Source organism: Myxocyprinus asiaticus, chromosome 16, assembly GCF_019703515.2.
Source record: "Myxocyprinus asiaticus isolate MX2 ecotype Aquarium Trade chromosome 16, UBuf_Myxa_2, whole genome shotgun sequence".
Classification (NCBI taxonomy): domain Eukaryota; kingdom Metazoa; phylum Chordata; class Actinopteri; order Cypriniformes; family Catostomidae; genus Myxocyprinus; species Myxocyprinus asiaticus.
Window position 1 is genome coordinate 26,070,074 of NC_059359.1, and position 17,341 is coordinate 26,087,414.

At 39.2% G+C, this 17,341-nt stretch overlaps 1 protein-coding gene across 4 annotated transcripts in view; it reads right to left on the reverse strand.

The window, feature by feature from the left end:
• The window catches only part of LOC127453551 (sorting nexin-27-like), a 32,491-nt gene continuing 15,150 nt past the window's right edge, over positions 1–17,341 (reverse strand). For 3 of the 4 annotated variants that reach the window (XM_051719985.1, XM_051719983.1, XM_051719982.1), the window contains 7 exons: positions 4,655–4,818; positions 4,483–4,572; positions 4,211–4,360; positions 3,920–4,048; positions 3,778–3,837; positions 3,652–3,700; positions 1–2,522 (listed from right to left, as the gene is read on the reverse strand). In XM_051719985.1, the coding sequence (XP_051575945.1) occupies positions 2,455–2,522; positions 3,652–3,700; positions 3,778–3,837; positions 3,920–4,048; positions 4,211–4,360; positions 4,483–4,572; positions 4,655–4,818 (710 nt within the window). In that variant the 3' untranslated portion in view covers positions 1–2,454. Of the gene's footprint in view, positions 2,523–3,637; positions 3,701–3,777; positions 3,838–3,919; positions 4,049–4,210; positions 4,361–4,482; positions 4,573–4,654; positions 4,819–17,341 lie in introns of all 4 variants that reach the window. The other variant, XM_051719984.1, reaches the window with a different exon arrangement.

Genomic DNA, 17,341 nt, shown 5'->3' on the forward strand with positions numbered 1-17,341 from the left:
TGGAGTCAATAAATCAATTTAATTAAAAGAATATGTTACATTTTAATATAATGCTATGACCAAACATTACCAAACATTTTGCTTTTACATAAAGTTTTGTCCATGTCAACTTTAGTTTCTAGTTCAAAACCTCCAGTTATACATTTGTCTTGCATTTTTTGTTTTATTTGCAGTATGTGTCCTACATTGCTTATTTCAGTTTACACTACTTGGAGTCGCTTTGTAAATGTTCTTTTTGTGCCTTATTTGAAAAGATTACCCAAAAACTCACACCGCTGAAAATACTGTACACAGAGATATTTGTGTAATATCATATTCAAATAAATTAAAGTTTCAGTCAAAGAGAAAGAACACAACCAGAGCAAACAAACAGAGAATGAAAGAGTAGAGCTGAAGAATGAGAGAGGGGAAAAGATACACACAGACATAAAGTCTGATCTAAAAGCCTATGACAACAAGCCATACATTTGACAAGAATGAAGAGATTTTAACCATATGCTTAGGCCGAGGCTTTGCAGGATTCAGCGAAACCCCATGATAACCAGCATATAATTTATGTAAGACAGCTGTGGTAATTCAACAGAACACAAATCCACCGGTCATTCTATTCACAATTGCTTGCTTGGTTTGTCTAGTAAAGTCAATGAATGCGATGACACACAGAAACGTCATCTGTGCAGGACAGAAATGGCATGCTGTCAGTCTTTAACATACAGACACAGACTCACACGTACATCATTTAAAAAGTGCAAAACATGTCATGACTGCTCTGGAGTGACAGGTTTGTATGCGCCTGCGCTACAATAAGTAAAATTGAACAGATACACACTCAAACAGTTAAAATGACAGCAAAGGCAGATGGCATCACGTGCGGTCAGAGCCATCTACTGCTCAATGAGGGCATGGCAGCCCGAAACTCAAACTAACCAGCCTAACGTTCACACAACATATTCACACACACATAACTAACACTACTCTGGCTTTCCAATTCAATGTTTCACATTCATAACACTGTTAAAACAACTCAAGTCATATATGTGGAGAAAGCACCCACACAGAGCACTGGTACAGATTATATGTGGGATGATGTTCCAGAGTGAAGGCCAGGCCAACATGGAATCTACGCCCGCATACCTCAACAGAAAGCTAAGATGAATTCTAACGGCCATTATTCAGCATATGTTGACCCATAAGATCCACTTATTCTCCGCCTGTTGCATGTTTTTTATTAAATATTTTGGCTAATTTGATCATGCTGTACCAATAAGAACACTGCACCACATTTAAACTCATTTAATTGAATTCCAGCTTGCCCCCCCCCCCCAAATCAGTCCTAAAAATTCCATCTGGGCCAGGCGATGGCTAATGCAATCAAATACTGCTATAAAGAATAAAAGATAGATGAAAGAACAAAATAAAAATAAAACCTCAGTTCAACATAAGGGCTGAAAATCTGTACAAACCTACTGACAACATAGTGGCAATAGTGAGGTAACAGGCAAATTAGTGTGGAAAAGTATGGAAAGTCTCTCTTGCCCTGTTTTTAACTAGGTTAAAAAGGCTTGTTTTCTTTCCCTCTCTCACTCTCATTGTCCAAGTGAAAAATGTATTAATGGTTTTTGCTCCATTTTTTTGTTGTTTTTTAATTAACTTTTTTGAAATTAATACATTCTGAGAGAGCATCTCTGCCCTCACAGGTGTATGTGCATGTGTCAGGATGATGCATTAGTTCGACCGTTGAGGTTTCCATGTCTTTAAATTAACACACTTCTCTCTCTCTCTCTCTCTCTCTCTCTCTCTCTCTCTCTCTCTCTCTCTCTCTCTCTCTCTCTCTCTCTCTCTCTCTCTCTCTCTCTCTCTCTCTCTCTCTCTCTCTCTCTCTCTCTCTCTCTCTCTCTCTCTCTCTCTTTTAGCCACATTCCCAAGGAACACCACCTCAAGAACTTAAGTGTGTAAACACTTGCATCTGTCAAAGTGTCCAGTCTGAAGACCTTGTCTTGTGACCAGCCACACGACGTGAATTAGTCACCTGGACCAATCGCAATGCTGGTGCCATGTCAAAGACCAGGATGTGTCCATCTGTAGGTACATATGGCGTATATCATTTGACAATAGCGAGATCACGGTCTTTCTCCTCTCTAAGATGTCTCACTGTCTACCGTCCTGTCCCGATCTGGCAGTCACCTCTACGATGTCCAACATATCTCTGTCCAGTCCAATGAAATTGTGTGATGGCGAAAGTCGTAAAGTCTTTTAGTTTTTCTTCACTGTACTGTGGTTGTGTAATTTCCTGCTTTAAATTTTCTTTTTTGACAGCCTTGGGTTTGAAGGAGAGTACTTAATTATGTGTGTATCAGTTGTAGATTAAGCTGTAAGTGTCTGGTTTGAAATAGTTCTTATTTGGACTTCTGTATGCAGCTATAAGTGTTTGTTTATATGCGTGTACTTGAGGATTCAAGAGGAGATAATCTCTTCGTTCATGTGCCTCCATCCCTTCTGTGTCTCAACAGCTGGAAGATATTCTGTGCAAAAGAGACGCATTTCAGATCACACATTCTGGACTGTGACATTAAAGGGATAGTTCATCCAAAAAGTTAAATTCTCTCATCATTTACTCACCCTCATGCCATCCCAGATGTGTGACGATTCTTCTGTTGAACATAAACGAAGATTTTTAGAAGAACATCTTAGCTCTGTAGGTCCATACAATGCAAGTGAATGGTGGCCAGAGCTTTGGAGATCCAAAAAGCATATAAAAGGCAGTATAAAAGTAATCCTTAACACTCGTGGTTAAATCCATTTCTTGTGATATGATAGGTGTGGGTGAGAAACAGATCAATATTGAAGTTATTTTTTTATTATAAATTCTCCTCCCTGTCCTGGTGGTGATATGCACAAAGAATGTGAATCGCCAAAAAAAAATAAAAAATAAAATAAAATAATGTGAAAGTGAAAATGGAGATTATATTAACAAAAAAGGACTTAAATATTTATCTTTTTATCACCTACACCCATCATATCGCTTCTTAAGACATGGATTTAACAACTGGCATCATATGGATTACGTTTATGCTGCCTTTATATGCTTTTTGGACCTTCAAAGCTCTAGCGACCATTTACTTGCATTGTCTTGACCTGCAGAGCTTTGAAGGTCCACAAAGCTTATGAAGGCAGCATAAAAGTAATTCATATGAAACCAGTTGTTAAATCAATATTTTCAGAAGTGATCTGATAAGTGTGGGTGATAAAATGATTAATACTGAAGTCCTTTTTTTTTTTTTTTTTTTTTTTTTAAACTGTAAATCTCCATTTTCAATTTCATATTATTTTTCTTTTATTTTCGCCATCTACTGGGCAGGTAGGAGAATTTATACTAAAAAAATAACTTAAATATTGATCTGTTTATATGCTTTTTGGACCTTCAAAGTTCTGGCCACCATTCACTTGCATTGTATGGGACCTACAGAGCTGAGATGTTCTTCTAAAAATCTTTGTTTGTGTTCAGCAGAAGAAAGTAAGTCACTCATCTGGGATCGCATGAGGGTCGCATGAGTAAATGAGAATTTTTCATTTTTGGGTGAACTATTCCTTTAATTTCCATAGATTAAAAAAAAAAAAAAGGCAGGTGGAGCCTTACCTTACTGCACATACCATCTTTACTGCAGTTCTTATTGTCCTTGTCTGTGGCCTCCTCTTCAACCTGAACAAACACACAGATCAATACGCAGACCCATAGAGTGAACACACACTCACTCAGTACTTACTGAAGTAGCTCACCTCTTTTCTCCATTTGAGCTCACAGAAGACTCTCTCGAAGCACTCATGCATGTAGTTGAACTAGAAAAGAGAAGACATTTTCAGTGCACAAGGACAAAGGCAGGATGCAAGATCTTTTTCACCGCACATGTACGGGACTCACGTATGGAGTGAAGATTTTGACCCAGCGAGGTTTCTTCTCCCCTCGTGCATACTCAAAACAGAAAGCCATTCCCTCTTCATCCGTGTCCCATCTCTGCATTTCTGACCATTCAAACGCGATCACCTGATTCTGTAGCGACAGAGAGGCCACATCATTATACTGTTTTCCTAAATGAGGAAATTATGGAGTGGTACCAACAGCTTCTACTGAAGTCATGACACCCAGCAAGTCAAGCTCTCAGGAAGTGAGAAAAATAGTCAATAAATAACTTTTTACTCCAAACACATTCACCTCTAGAGTGCCATCTTCAGTGCAAGCATGGAGTTTGAAGTGGTGGATGCTAATTGCAGTGATGACGTGACCTTTTCTTCGCGAGTCACAGGAGCAGTGAGGGAAAGTGATCTCATTGTAGCCCTCACATGTCCTTAGAATACTTAAATACTACAGAAGGAAAAGGGACAGGAAACATTGTTTCATTAGGATTTTTTTTAACAGTCCATCACTTAATATCAATGGTAACTGTTCATTTGATGATCATGAATCTGAACTGTTTTGAGACCGACCATGGTCATTTTCCTCTGCTCAGTAAGCTTTTGGAGCTGGTAGGATTTCTCCCCCACTTTGATGAATCCCTTTTTCACATCATCCAGAGCCTGAGAGGGAATACAGAAGACATCATACACTAATACAGAGTAAAATAAACACTCTTCCACATGTGTATACACAAGCATAGACCTGATGGAAGCAATAGTTGATGGCCAGCTCGTTGTCATGGAGCAGAATCTCCTCCTCTGTGGTGAAGAGCCACTTGCGGAGTGTGAGGCAGGTGCCTGGGATGGCAGATGTGTAGTTCTGCACATACAGCTTATGAGGGAACTCATTGGGGGCCAGCTTGCGTGCTGGGAGTGAGGCAGAGGTATAGAGGTATAAGCAGATAGAGACAGTGACAGAGAAAAAGTGTAAAAGATGAATATGAATATACAGTTGAAGACAGAAGTTTACATACATCTTAGCCAAATACATTTAAACTCAGTTTTTCACAATTCCTGACATTTAATCGTAGAAAACTTTCCATCTTAGGTCAGTTAGGATCACTACTTTATTTTAAGAATGTGAAATGTCAGAATAATAGTAGAGAGAATGATTTATTTCAGCTTTTATTTCTTTCATCACATTCCCAGTGGGTCAGAAGTTTACATACACTTTGTTAGTATTTGGTAGCATTGCCTTTAAATTGTTTAACTTGGGTCAAATGTTTTGGGTAGCCTTCCACAAGCTTCTCACAATAAGTTGCTGGAATTTTGGCCCATTACTCCAGAAAGAACTGGTGTAACTGTGTCAGATTTGTAGGCCACCTTGCTCGCACATGCTTTTTCAGATTGGATTGAGGTCAGGGCTTTGTGATGGCCACTCCAGTACCTTGACTTTGTTGTCCTTAAGCCATTTTGCCACAACTTAGGAGGTATGCTTGTGGTCATTGTCCATTTGGAAGATGGAACGACCTAAATCAACAACTGAACTTAGCAATTTGTTAATATTGCATATTTTGACTAATTAATAGCCATCTAAAATTTCTTTTAGTGCCGTAATTTATGCAATTTACATTTGCAGATGAAGAAGCTCAGCAAACGTGAGCAGAGTTTATTTAAAATAAATAAATAAAAAAAAAATTCAATTTAAAAGCTAATATTTCTAAAAGTGAACTCAGCTTTGGACACTGTAACAGGTAAAGGTGGGCAAGGAGGCGGCGGGAACCGGCTGAACAGTAAATGTAAAGTTTAATGTAAAACTCAACATAAAACATAAATCTCACTCTCTCTCGAACTGGCGTATCCAGCCCCCCTTTATATCACTCTCCGCTGATCATCTGATTCAGCACCAGCCGTGCACCCTCACGGCTCGGCCACGCCCTCCTCCTCATCACAGACATCTACAGTGCATTAAGAAAGTATTCAGACCCCTTCATTTTTTTTCACATTTTGCTATTTTGCAGCCTTATGCTAAAATGCTTTAATTTTTTTTTTAACATCAATTTAAACTCCACACCCCATTATGACAAAAAAAAAATAAAATAAACAGATTTTTGATAACTTTGTAAATGTATTAAAAAGAAAAAACTGAAATATCACATAAGAATTCAGACCCTCAACTCAGTACTTGGTTGAAGCACCTTTGGCAGCAATTACAGCCTCAAGTCTTTTTGGGTATGATGTGACAAGCTTTTCACACCTGGATTTGGGGATTTTCTGCCATTCTTCTCTGCAGATCCTCTCAAATTCTGTAAGGTTGGGTGAGGACTGTCGGTGGACAGCCATTTTCAGGTCTCTCCAGAGATGTTTGATTGGGTTCAAGTCTGGGCTCTGGCTGGGCCACTCAAGGACATTCACAGAGTTGTCCCTAAGCCACACTTGCATTGTCTTGGCTGTGTGCTTAGGGTCATTGTCCTGTTGGAAGACGAACCTTTAGCCCAGTCTTATGTCCTGAGTGCTCTGGACCAGGTTTTCATTAAGGATATTTCTGTATTTTGCTGCGTTCAGCTTTCCTTCAACCCTGACCAGTCCCCCAGTCCCTGCCGCTGAAAAACACCCCCACAGCATAATGCTACCACCACCATGCTTCACTGTTGGGATGGTTTTGCGCAGGTGATGAGCGGTGCCTTGTTTCCTCCAAACAGGATGTTTGGAATTGAGGGCAATCAGTTCAATCTTCATTTCATCAGACCAGCGAATCTTGTTTCTCACAGTCTGAGTCCTTAAGGTGCTATTTCACGTGTCTTGCGCTAAGGAGAGGCTTCCGTCTGGACACTCTGCCATAAAGCCCAGATCGGTGGAATGTTGCAGTGATGGTTGTCCTTCTGCAAGTTTCTCCAATCTCCACACATAATCTTTGGAGCTCAACCAGAGTGACCACTGGGTTCTTGGTCACCTCTCTTACTCTCTTTACTTCTCCCCCGATTTCTCAGTTTGGTCGGGTGGCCAGCTCTAGGAAGAGTCCTGGTTGTTCCAAGCTTCTTTCATTTAAGTGTTATGGAGGCCACTGTGCTCTTGGGATCCTTCAATGCAGCTGGAACTTTTCTGTGGCCTTCCCCAGATCTGTGCCTCAACACAATCCTGTCACTGAGCTCTGTAGGCAGTTCCTTTGACCTCATGGCTTGGTTTTTGCTCTGATAAGCATTTTCAGCTGTAAGACCTTATATAGACAGGTGTGTGCCTTTCCAAATGTCTAATCAATTGAATTTGCCACAAATGGACTCCAATTAAAGTGTAGAAACATCTCAAAGATGATTCAGAGAAATGGGATGCACCTGAGCTAAATTTCAAGTGTCATAGCAAAGGGTCTGAATACTTGTGTCATTGTGATATTTCAGTTTTTACTTTTTAATAAATTTGCAAAGTTATCACAAATCTGGTTTTTGTTTTGTCATTATGGGGTATGGAGTGTAGATTGATGTGAAAAAGAATTAAAGCATTTTAGCATAAGGCTGCAACATTATACAATGTGAAGAAAAAAATGAAGGGGTCTGAACACTTTCTGAATGCACTTTAGCTCTGATTGTCTAAACTAACCTTGATTAAATTGTTTTTTAGAAAATTCTGATAATGTAATTCAACCGACCTTTTTTCCATTCACAGAATTAAAGCACAAGGTTAATATATAAATTAAATAAAAGTGCAATAATTCATAGGCCTAATAAAATTTACATTTAAAAAAAATAATGTATTTTAATTGTTTTTTCCTTTAGTAATTTATTCAATTTAATCCAGAGAATGTTGCTGACGTTTCAAAAGTAAGACAATATAAATAATTTAATAAAGACTTAGGCTAATGTTATTGAAGCACATTGAAGATTTTCTCCTAGTATTGTGTATTTATTTTAAAATAAATACATCTTCTGCAAAAAGGTTTGTGATATTTAGAAGCATACAAAGGCCCAAATTTTTCCATGGAGTGAACACAGAGCAGGGTTTCTCTTGTCAGTTAGCGGGGAGTGGAAAATAGACAACTTGGAGTGTAGCTAGATCGGAGTGATCATAGAATGTTTTCAGTGTGGAGGGGAAATTGTTGCTGCTTCACTCCACTCACATACTACAAGCGGGGATATTTTTGGTACATGCTACACACATACAGCTGTGATATTTTTGGGAGCATTTAAACAAAGATACAACTCTAACAATTTTGTGAGACACATCAAACAAAACCATAAAAATCTGGATGGCCTTTTGAAGCTATTTTGGCATTAATTACAGCCACAAACACATACACACAAGAAAACCACACAAACATAGAGGCAAACACATACTGGCCATGCACACTTGACCATCATTAAGTGACTGGATAAGAAGATTAGCAAACAAAGAGGCTTGTAAAAATCAACAGCTGTGAGTTCCTAAACCCCATACAAAGACAGAAGAAAGAGTGGTGGACCCTGTGAATGCAGAAGTGTGTGTGTTAAGGGAGATCTGAGGTTTTTGATAACCTCTGTTAAGTGTACAGTGGAATGTGGGGTGGGATGGGATGTGACAAATACACATATGATTAATAAAGCAAAAAACACAGGCATCACATACACTGTATTTGGTAAACAAAAAAAAAACAAAAAAACCCCACACACAATAGCGCTTTACGGTATTAATGAAAACATTAAATGAACAATTAAAAATCAATCTAATTACCTGAGGCAAAATGCTGGCATGGCTGAATCACAAAATGCTGATATTCGTACACTTGCTTATGTGATATTGCTTACAGATAATAATAATAATAATAATAATAAAACCATTTAATATTATATTATTGTTACTTTGAGTATTATTGTGACTGCTTTGAATATTACACCTTTATACAGTAGTAATATGGTTCTGTCGTAATGTCTTCAATTTCACGCAATCAGTTGAAAAGAGCTCTCATTTCAGCAGGACTTTTATTTTGCAAGATCTTTGAAGTTCTTCCTGTTTGTGAATAGTTTGTTAAATCAAGCTTCCCGTGACTCGCGAGCTGAAATCTCCAAGCTGCAACGGAGAAAGAGTTAATTTGAGAGTTCACAGCCGTTTATACACTCAACACACTGATCTGTGGCTCTGCAGATGGATACTACTGGACACACTGCATGAAAATTAAGCATTTGTAGTGTGTGTTGCATTGTGTGTGTGTGTGTGTGTGTGTGTGTGTGTGTGCATGCCTGTGTGTGTTGCATGCGTGTGAAGGAGATGACAGGGCAGAGAGGCACCTCTTATTCATACTGTGGCGTGCAGCACACGTGACTGTATATTATTTCATTAAATGACATCCTTCTGCTGTTTAATGATCACACTTGGCCATATACAGGCTTTTTTATTCTTTTATTCTAGTCTTTGATTTCATCTCAGAACTTTCACATTACATTACATTTTGCTAATGGCAGCATACTTTGGCCAAATTCCCCCCATTGGCCCTTATCTATCATGGCCTCCTAATAATTCCATCCCTGAATTGGCTACATCACTCTACTTTCCTCTCCACCAATAGCTAGCGTGTGGTGGCCGTTCTGGTGCAATATGGCTGCAGTCGCATCATCAAGGTGGATGCTGCACACTGGTGATGGTTGAGGAGATTCGTCCTATACTATGTAAATAGTATATAAATGCAGGGTTGGGAGGGTTACTTTTGAAATGTATTCCACTACAGATTACATGCTGTAAAATGTAATTTGTAATGTATTCCATTATATTACTCAAGGTCAGTAACGTATTCTAAATTCAGCAGTGGTAGATTTTTTCACTTGTTTTGACTATAAATTGTATTGTATTAACAAAATGCACATGTTTAAAATACATTCTCTGAAAAATCTAAATATGCTGTGTTGTTTTTTTACAGGATTTTTAGATATTTTTACAGGGAAACAATACAAAAATTATCTTCAAGAATAAAATTTTTGCCCTAATATCAAAGGTCTTACTAAAAAAAAAAAAAAAAAGAAATTATGATCAAATGTGAATTTTCTTGATAAAAAAAAAAATACGATCGTGCGCAGAGTTGGGTAGTAACCTGCTACAATTACTTCAGTAACTTTTTGGAAAAAAAATGTACTTTTAGAGTATGTTTAAAAGTGGGTACTTCTTACTCTCACTCAAGTAAATTTCTAATGACATTTTACTTTTACTTCTTTACAGTCGGCAGCGTCCCTGCCGTTACATTATTGGGTTTAATTTTAATTAATGCGTAATTTATTGAGAGATAACTGAATGGAATTTTACGAGAGCGGAAGTTCACACAGAGCCGCGTGCTGCTATCACAGACTGTCACTCAAGTCATCAGTGCTGCAGCATCAAACTCTTCAGAGTGAAACACTTTTTTCGCTCCGCACAGTGAAAAAAAAGAATAGTTTCGTCATGGAATGCCTTCATTTAACACCAAGACAAGCTGATATTTCAAGATTAAAATCTCAGCTTCAATTTAAGGCAGCACGCTGAGTTAAGTTGTGGCTCTAATGCTAACATGGGCTTTTCTGTGTAATGTGATGGTAATGTTCAGGGTGATTCTGTAACTGGGCTCTTATGACATCAGTTTTTAAGTGTACATTTTTAAATCAGTGCAGCAATACAGTGGTGTGAAAAAGTGTTTGCCCCCTTCCTGATTTCGTATTGTTTTGCATGTTTGTCACACTTAAATGTTTCAGATCATCAAACAAGTTTAAATATTAGTCAAAGATAACACAAGTAAACACAAAATGCAGTTTTTAAATGAAGGTTGTTATTATTAAGGGAAAACAAAATCCAAACCTACATGGCCCTGTGTGAAAAAGTGTTTGCCCCACCTGTTAAAACATAACTGTGGTTTATCACACCTGAGTTCAATTTCTCTAGCCACACCCAGGCCTGATTACTGCCACACCTGTTCTCAATCAAGAAATCTTAAATAGGACCTGCCTGACAAAGTGAAGTAGACCAAAAGATCTTCAAAAGCTAGACATCATGCCGAGATCCAAAGAAATTCAGGAACAAATGAGAAAGAAAGTAATTCTTCTAGAAGTAGATCTATCAGTCTGGAAAAGGTTATAAAGCCATTTCTAAAGTTTTGGGACTCCAGAGAACCACAGTGAGAGCCATTATCCACAAATGGCGAAAACATGGAACAGTGGTGAACCTTCCCAGGAGTGGCCGGCCGACCAAAAATACCCCAGGAGTGCAGCGACGACTCATCCAAGAGGTCACAAAAGACCCCACGACAACATCCAAAGAACTGCAGGCCTCACTTGCCTCAGTTAAGGTCAGTGTTCATGACTCCTCCATAAGAAAGAGACTGGGCAAAAATGGCCTGCATGGCAGAGTTCCAAGACGAAAACCACTGCTGAGCAAAAAGAACATTAAGGCTCGTATCATTTTTGCCAGAAAACATCTTGATGATCCCCAAGACTTTTGGGAAAATACTCTGTGGACTGACGAGACAAAAGTTGAACTTTTTGGAAAGTGTGTGTCCCATTTCATCTGGCATAAAAGTAACACCGCATTTCAGAAAAAGAACATCATACCAACAGTAAAATATGGTGGTGGTAGTGTGATGGTTTGGGGCTGTTTTGCTGCTTCAGGACCTGGAAGACTTGCTGAGATAAATGGAACCATGAATTCTGCTGTCTACCATAAAATCCTGAAGGAGAATGTCCGGCCATCTGTTCGTGACCTCAAGCTGAAGCAAACTTGGGTTCTGCAGCAAGACAATGATCCAAAACACACCAACAAGTCAACCTCTGAATGGCTGAAGAAAAACAAAATGAAGACTTTGGAGTGGCCTAGTCAAAGTCCTGACCTGAATCCTATTGAGATGCTGTGGCATGACCTTAAAAAGGCAGTTCATGCTCAAAAACCCTCCAATGTGGCTGAATTACAACAATTCTGCAAAGATGAGTGGACCAGAATTCCTCCACAGCGCTGTAAAAGACTCATTGCAAGTTATCGCAAACGCTTGATTGCAGTTGTTGCTGCTAAGGGTGGCCCAACCAGTTATTAGGTTTATGGGGCAATCACTTTTTCACACAGGGCCATGTAGGTTTGGATTTTGTTTTCCCTTAATAATAACAACCTTCATTTAAAAACTGCATTTTGTGTTTACTTGTGTTATCTTTGACTAATATTTAAACTTGTTTGATGATCTGAAATATTTAAGTGTGACAAACATGCAAAAAAATACGAAATCAGGAAGGGGGCAAACACTTTTTCACACCACTGTATATCAGTGCGCATTGTCCCACGTCCCACATATCATGAGCAGTATTTACGCATTTACCACGCGCCATCGTGGGGGTACTGGAAACTATCGCAGCTACTTCAGGTGGATTAAATATAAATCCATGTAAACATCCAAGTTAAGTGCAAATAAATGCCTTGGCTCTGCTGTTCACGTGATTGACAACTGGAGCACGAACAGACAGCATTTCTGCGTGTGCACAGTGAGGTGAGATGTGCAGGCTCAAGGCGATCATATGGCGAAGAGAGTGGCTGTGTCCGAAATCGTTCACTCATTCACTATTTCCAATATAGTGAATGGCAGTAAGTGCACTATATCTCAGCAGTGAGTGAACGAAATGAGTGAGTAAATTCAGACACTGACGGATACACCGAGTGTCGGAGCTCTGGGGCTGTCACAGAAAACATCACATATGAACTTTTAAAATACTTGGGCCTTACTTGTTATTCTTATTAAATAATATATTAATACAATAAATCTTCATTCTGTTTGTAATTTTTTAATATATATTGTGTATTAATATAAAGAGTAAACACATTTGATAAAAAATAAAATAAAAAAAAAAAGAGTACATTTTCAAAAGTATCTATGTTTTGCCTCTCTATATGTTATTATGTTATTTTAATCAAGTAATGATTTGACAAAAAGTAAATTAATACATTCCGCATGAAAGAAAACATTGCAGGAGTGAAGGAAGCAGTAAACTCCCAACTCGTATGTCTTCCCCGTGGTGGATTGTGGGCAATTAACCATCGTTGAGTGTACATCAAATGTACACTCGAAATTAGAGTGCATTGTGGGTAATAATGAGTGAACAAAAGTAAGGAATGAGTGGCTCTCTCAGAATTCAGACAATCCTACAAAATGTCGGACACTCGAAATAGTGCACTATATATAGTGGATTGGGGGCGGTTTCAGACACAGCGAGTGTTGCACGACCAGGGTTGGTGCTCTGTGCACTAGGCTGCGTACTCTGCATTTAGAGAGCAACGGTACTGCTGTACAGAACTAATGATCTAAATACTTACTACACTGAAAACTGTAACTACACTGAAATAAGAACCCACGCAGGACTTTAAAAGCTATGAAATAGCGAAAGAAGGCATTAATAAAGCATGATCTAAATCATTCAGCATTATATATAATGTCCTTGTTGGACATTTTCACGTTTTCACCGTAATAATTTCTAGTAATATTTCCAAACCTCTCTTACTGACAAATTCATCCAGATCTGACAAGAGCCCTTAAAGGGATAGTTCACCAAAAAATTAAAATTCTCATTATTTACTCACCCTCATGCCACCCCAGATGTGTATTACTTTCTTTCATCTGCTGAACTCAAATGAAGATTTTTAGAAGAATTTCTCAGCTCTGTATGTCCTTACAATGCAAGTGAATGGGTGGCAACATTTTAAAGCTAAACAAACAAACATAAGTCAGCATAAAAGTAATCCATAAGACTCCACTGGTTAAATCAATATCTTCAAAAGCGATGTGATAGGTGTGGATGAGAAACAGTTCACCTTCACATTCTTCATTCTTGTTTTTGGTGATTCAAATTCTCTGCATATCACCCCTGATGTCTAGCAAAAAATGATAAATATCGATCTGTTTCTCACCCACACCTATCATATCACTTCAGAAGACATGGATTAAACCACTGGAGTCTTATTAATTACTTTTATGCTGCATTTATGTGCTTTTTGGAGCATCAAAATTTTGGTCCACAGAGCAAAAATATTCTTCTAAAAATCTTAATTTGTGTTATGCAGAAGAAAGGAAGTCATACACATCTGGGATGGCATGAGGGTGAGTAAATGAGAGAATTGTAATTTTTGGGTAAACTAACTTTAAAGTGATAGCTCAGCCATAATTTAATATTCTGTCATCATTTCCCTACCCTCATGTTGTGATGCTTTGCATTATGTGGAACACAAAATATGTTAGACAATGTTAGGGACTGACAGTCTGAGTCACCACTCACTTTCAAAATATAGAGGAAAAAAAAATAATTCACTGAAAGTAAATAGTGACTCAGGCAAACATTCTGTCTGATATCTCCTTATTGTGTTGCATGGAAGAAAGTAAGTCATACGGGTTTGGAACAACATGATGGTGAATGATGACAAAATTTCCATTAATAATAACAATAATTCTGTAATACATGTTAAATGTATATTATGTAATGGAATATAGGGGAGTTAACATCTATTATGTCATTTGTGAAAGTAACGAATTACTCACTACTTGAGTACTCTTTTAATTGGATACTTTCTTACTCTTACTCAAGTAATTATTTATGTTAGTACTTTTACTTCTACTTGAGTAATTATTTTTTTGAAGTAATTGTACTTTTAATTGAGTACAGTTTTTGGCTACTCTACCCACCTCAGATCGTGCCTGGTAAGATGCATGTAAAATGGCTAGAAATAGCATTTTAGCTTAGTGTAAAGCTGACAATTTACACAAGGTTTATTTCTGTTTCTTCTGCTCCAAACTTACTTCAAACTTCTCTGTCTGCTCATATGAATGTAACACATCATAAGAAAGTGTTTCACCACTGTTCAAATGCACTTTGGATCGCATCATTTATATGTATAAATGTTTTCCATCTGAAAGGACTAAATATTAAATGAAACAAATGACAATAAAATGCAAAGTAATCTCTTCAGTAATCAAAATACTTTTTGAATGTAACTATTCTAAATACCAATGATTTAAATTGTAACTGTAGTGGAATAGTTACTTAAATTTTGTCTTTTAAATATGTAATCCTGTAACATGTATTCCGTTACTCCCCAACCCTGTATAAATGTAAGGAATTATTATTATTATTATTATTATTATACTTTAATATGGTACCGAAATTAACAACGATATGATTTCGTACTGTTTTAAATGTTTTGGTATCGCGATATTTTGTAAGTACCAGTATACCGCGCAACCCTACTCAACACTAAGAATTGTCCATTGGCCAGTGTGAAAGAGTTTTGGGCCAGCTGACGGAATTGTTACTTCCACTATTGTGCCAGTGCTGCATTGTTACTACATCTTATGCTCATTGATCTTGTACATGTGTTTTTATGCCTTGAAAACTTAAGTTCCCTTACGACTCAGAACACTTGACATTGCGTCATTAAGCAAAAGCTATAGGGAGTGTCCTTCTATATGACCTAGTTGAAACCTTTCTACAATAATGGCAATTCTAAAATTGGCTCTGGTGTTTAAGCCCCGCCCATTTAGGCGTGAAGATGTCCAGTATAAAAGCGGCGTGCAAACACCATTCCTCAGAATTTTCTTCCTTCAAGATAGCGATTCATCTCTCATCTGGAAGCCTTCTAATACTTTGCCGTCAACATACACGAGTCAGCGGGTGGGATCTTCATGGCAACGAGAAGACTCTCCACTCCCCTGCAGTGTTCTTGCAAACATTTACTCCGCCTCGCCACTTGGCTGGTGAACTGGCCGCTTCAGCACGCTAATTCCCCGCAGCTCTTTGGCAGGAGTTTTGAATCCTTATAAGCTATTGTGATATTGAGTGTATATGTATAACTAAAAGAGCCGCTTATGTGTTCGCGTCTTTTTAAAGATGTCATTTCATAAGTGTTCATTATGCAAGGGACACATCCTGCCATTAGATCAGTATGAGAGCTGCATTCACTGTCTGGACTGCACCCACACAGAGACAGCTCTCATAGAGACAGACTGCCCTCACCGTGAGGGCATGAGTCTCAAGACGCTTCGCTCGTGAATCACCCTCGTTCTGAGGGACGATTCCGCCTCCCGCACCCTCCAACCCACCTCTTCTGTGACTCCCAAGGGATCACACGAAGAGGCACGGCGGGCCCCGACGGACTAGGTCGAGCAGGAAGAATTTGAGGTGGACCTCATGCCAGCACATGCCCCGCGAGCCCCTCAATCTCCATAAACTGCGTCTATGTCCATACAGTATGTGTGATGAGCTTCGGCCCTCTACAGGAGTGCATGACCTAGTCACGTTAGGCGGTTCTGACGCTGGTGATGATATGTCTCTCTCTGCATCTGGCGAGTGGTCAATGGAGGACACTGGCGCCCCTTCCCCCAGCGAGGGCAAGGAGTGTGCACCTGCCACTGACAAAGAGATGCTTTGCGTCCTTTCAAGGGCAGTCAAAGAGCTCGGTCTCGAATGGTGTCCTGCAGAGGAACCTGAAAAATCTCACCTTGATGAATGGTTCTTGCAGTCCGGACACAGTCAAGTGACCGCATTCCGCAGTTCTGCCCTGTTCTTCCCAGAAGTTCATAACGAACTGACAAAGTGTACCGAAACACTTCCAAAGTATTTCCGAAACACTTGAATCGTGTGCTCGTGACGCGCCCATTCAAAATGTTAACTCAGAAACAGATCTTATCACACATCCATCCTCAGGACTGGTTTGTGTCAATAGATCTGAAGGACGTGTACTTCATGTACCAATTGCACTGCGTTACAGGCGGCTTTTTAGATTCACGTTCGAGGGAACTGCGTATCAATTTAAAGTCCTTCATTTCAGTCTGTCTCTGGCTCCCCGCACGTTCACGAAATGTATCAATGCGGCACTCCCCCCATTGAAAATGAATGGTGTGCGTGTTTTGAATTACCTCAGCGATTGGATTTAACTTTTCCCCAGCCAGTAAATCCCCTTTTTAGGAGTTTGTCTTGACTCCGTGAGCATGCGTGCACACCTTACAAACGAGCATATTCAGACCATTCTTTGGTGTCTGTCTCAGTTTAAACTGGAGAAATGGTACCACTTAAATCATTTCAGAGAATGCTGGGTTTTATAGTGGCAGCATCCACCATCATACCATTAGGTCTGTTACACATGAGACCTCTCCAGTCCTGACTCAAGCGATGTTCCAAACTGCGCCTGGAGACTCCGGCGCATGTGCATCGTGGTGACTCGCCACTGTCTGGCTGCTCTAGCACCATGGACAGCGCCGGCCTTCTACCAACAGGGTGTTATGCTGGGTTAAATTTTCAGAGTAAAGTGCTGACCACAGATGCATCCAACACAGGTTGGGGCACGATGTGTGATGGACGCCTGACTTTCGACACCTGGACAGGTGTAAAACAGGCGTGGCATGTCAACTGCCTAGAGCTACTGGCTGTCTTTCTAGCTTTGAGAGCTATTCATTTGGACATCGTGAATCACAACATTCTGATTTGTTTGGACAACACAACAG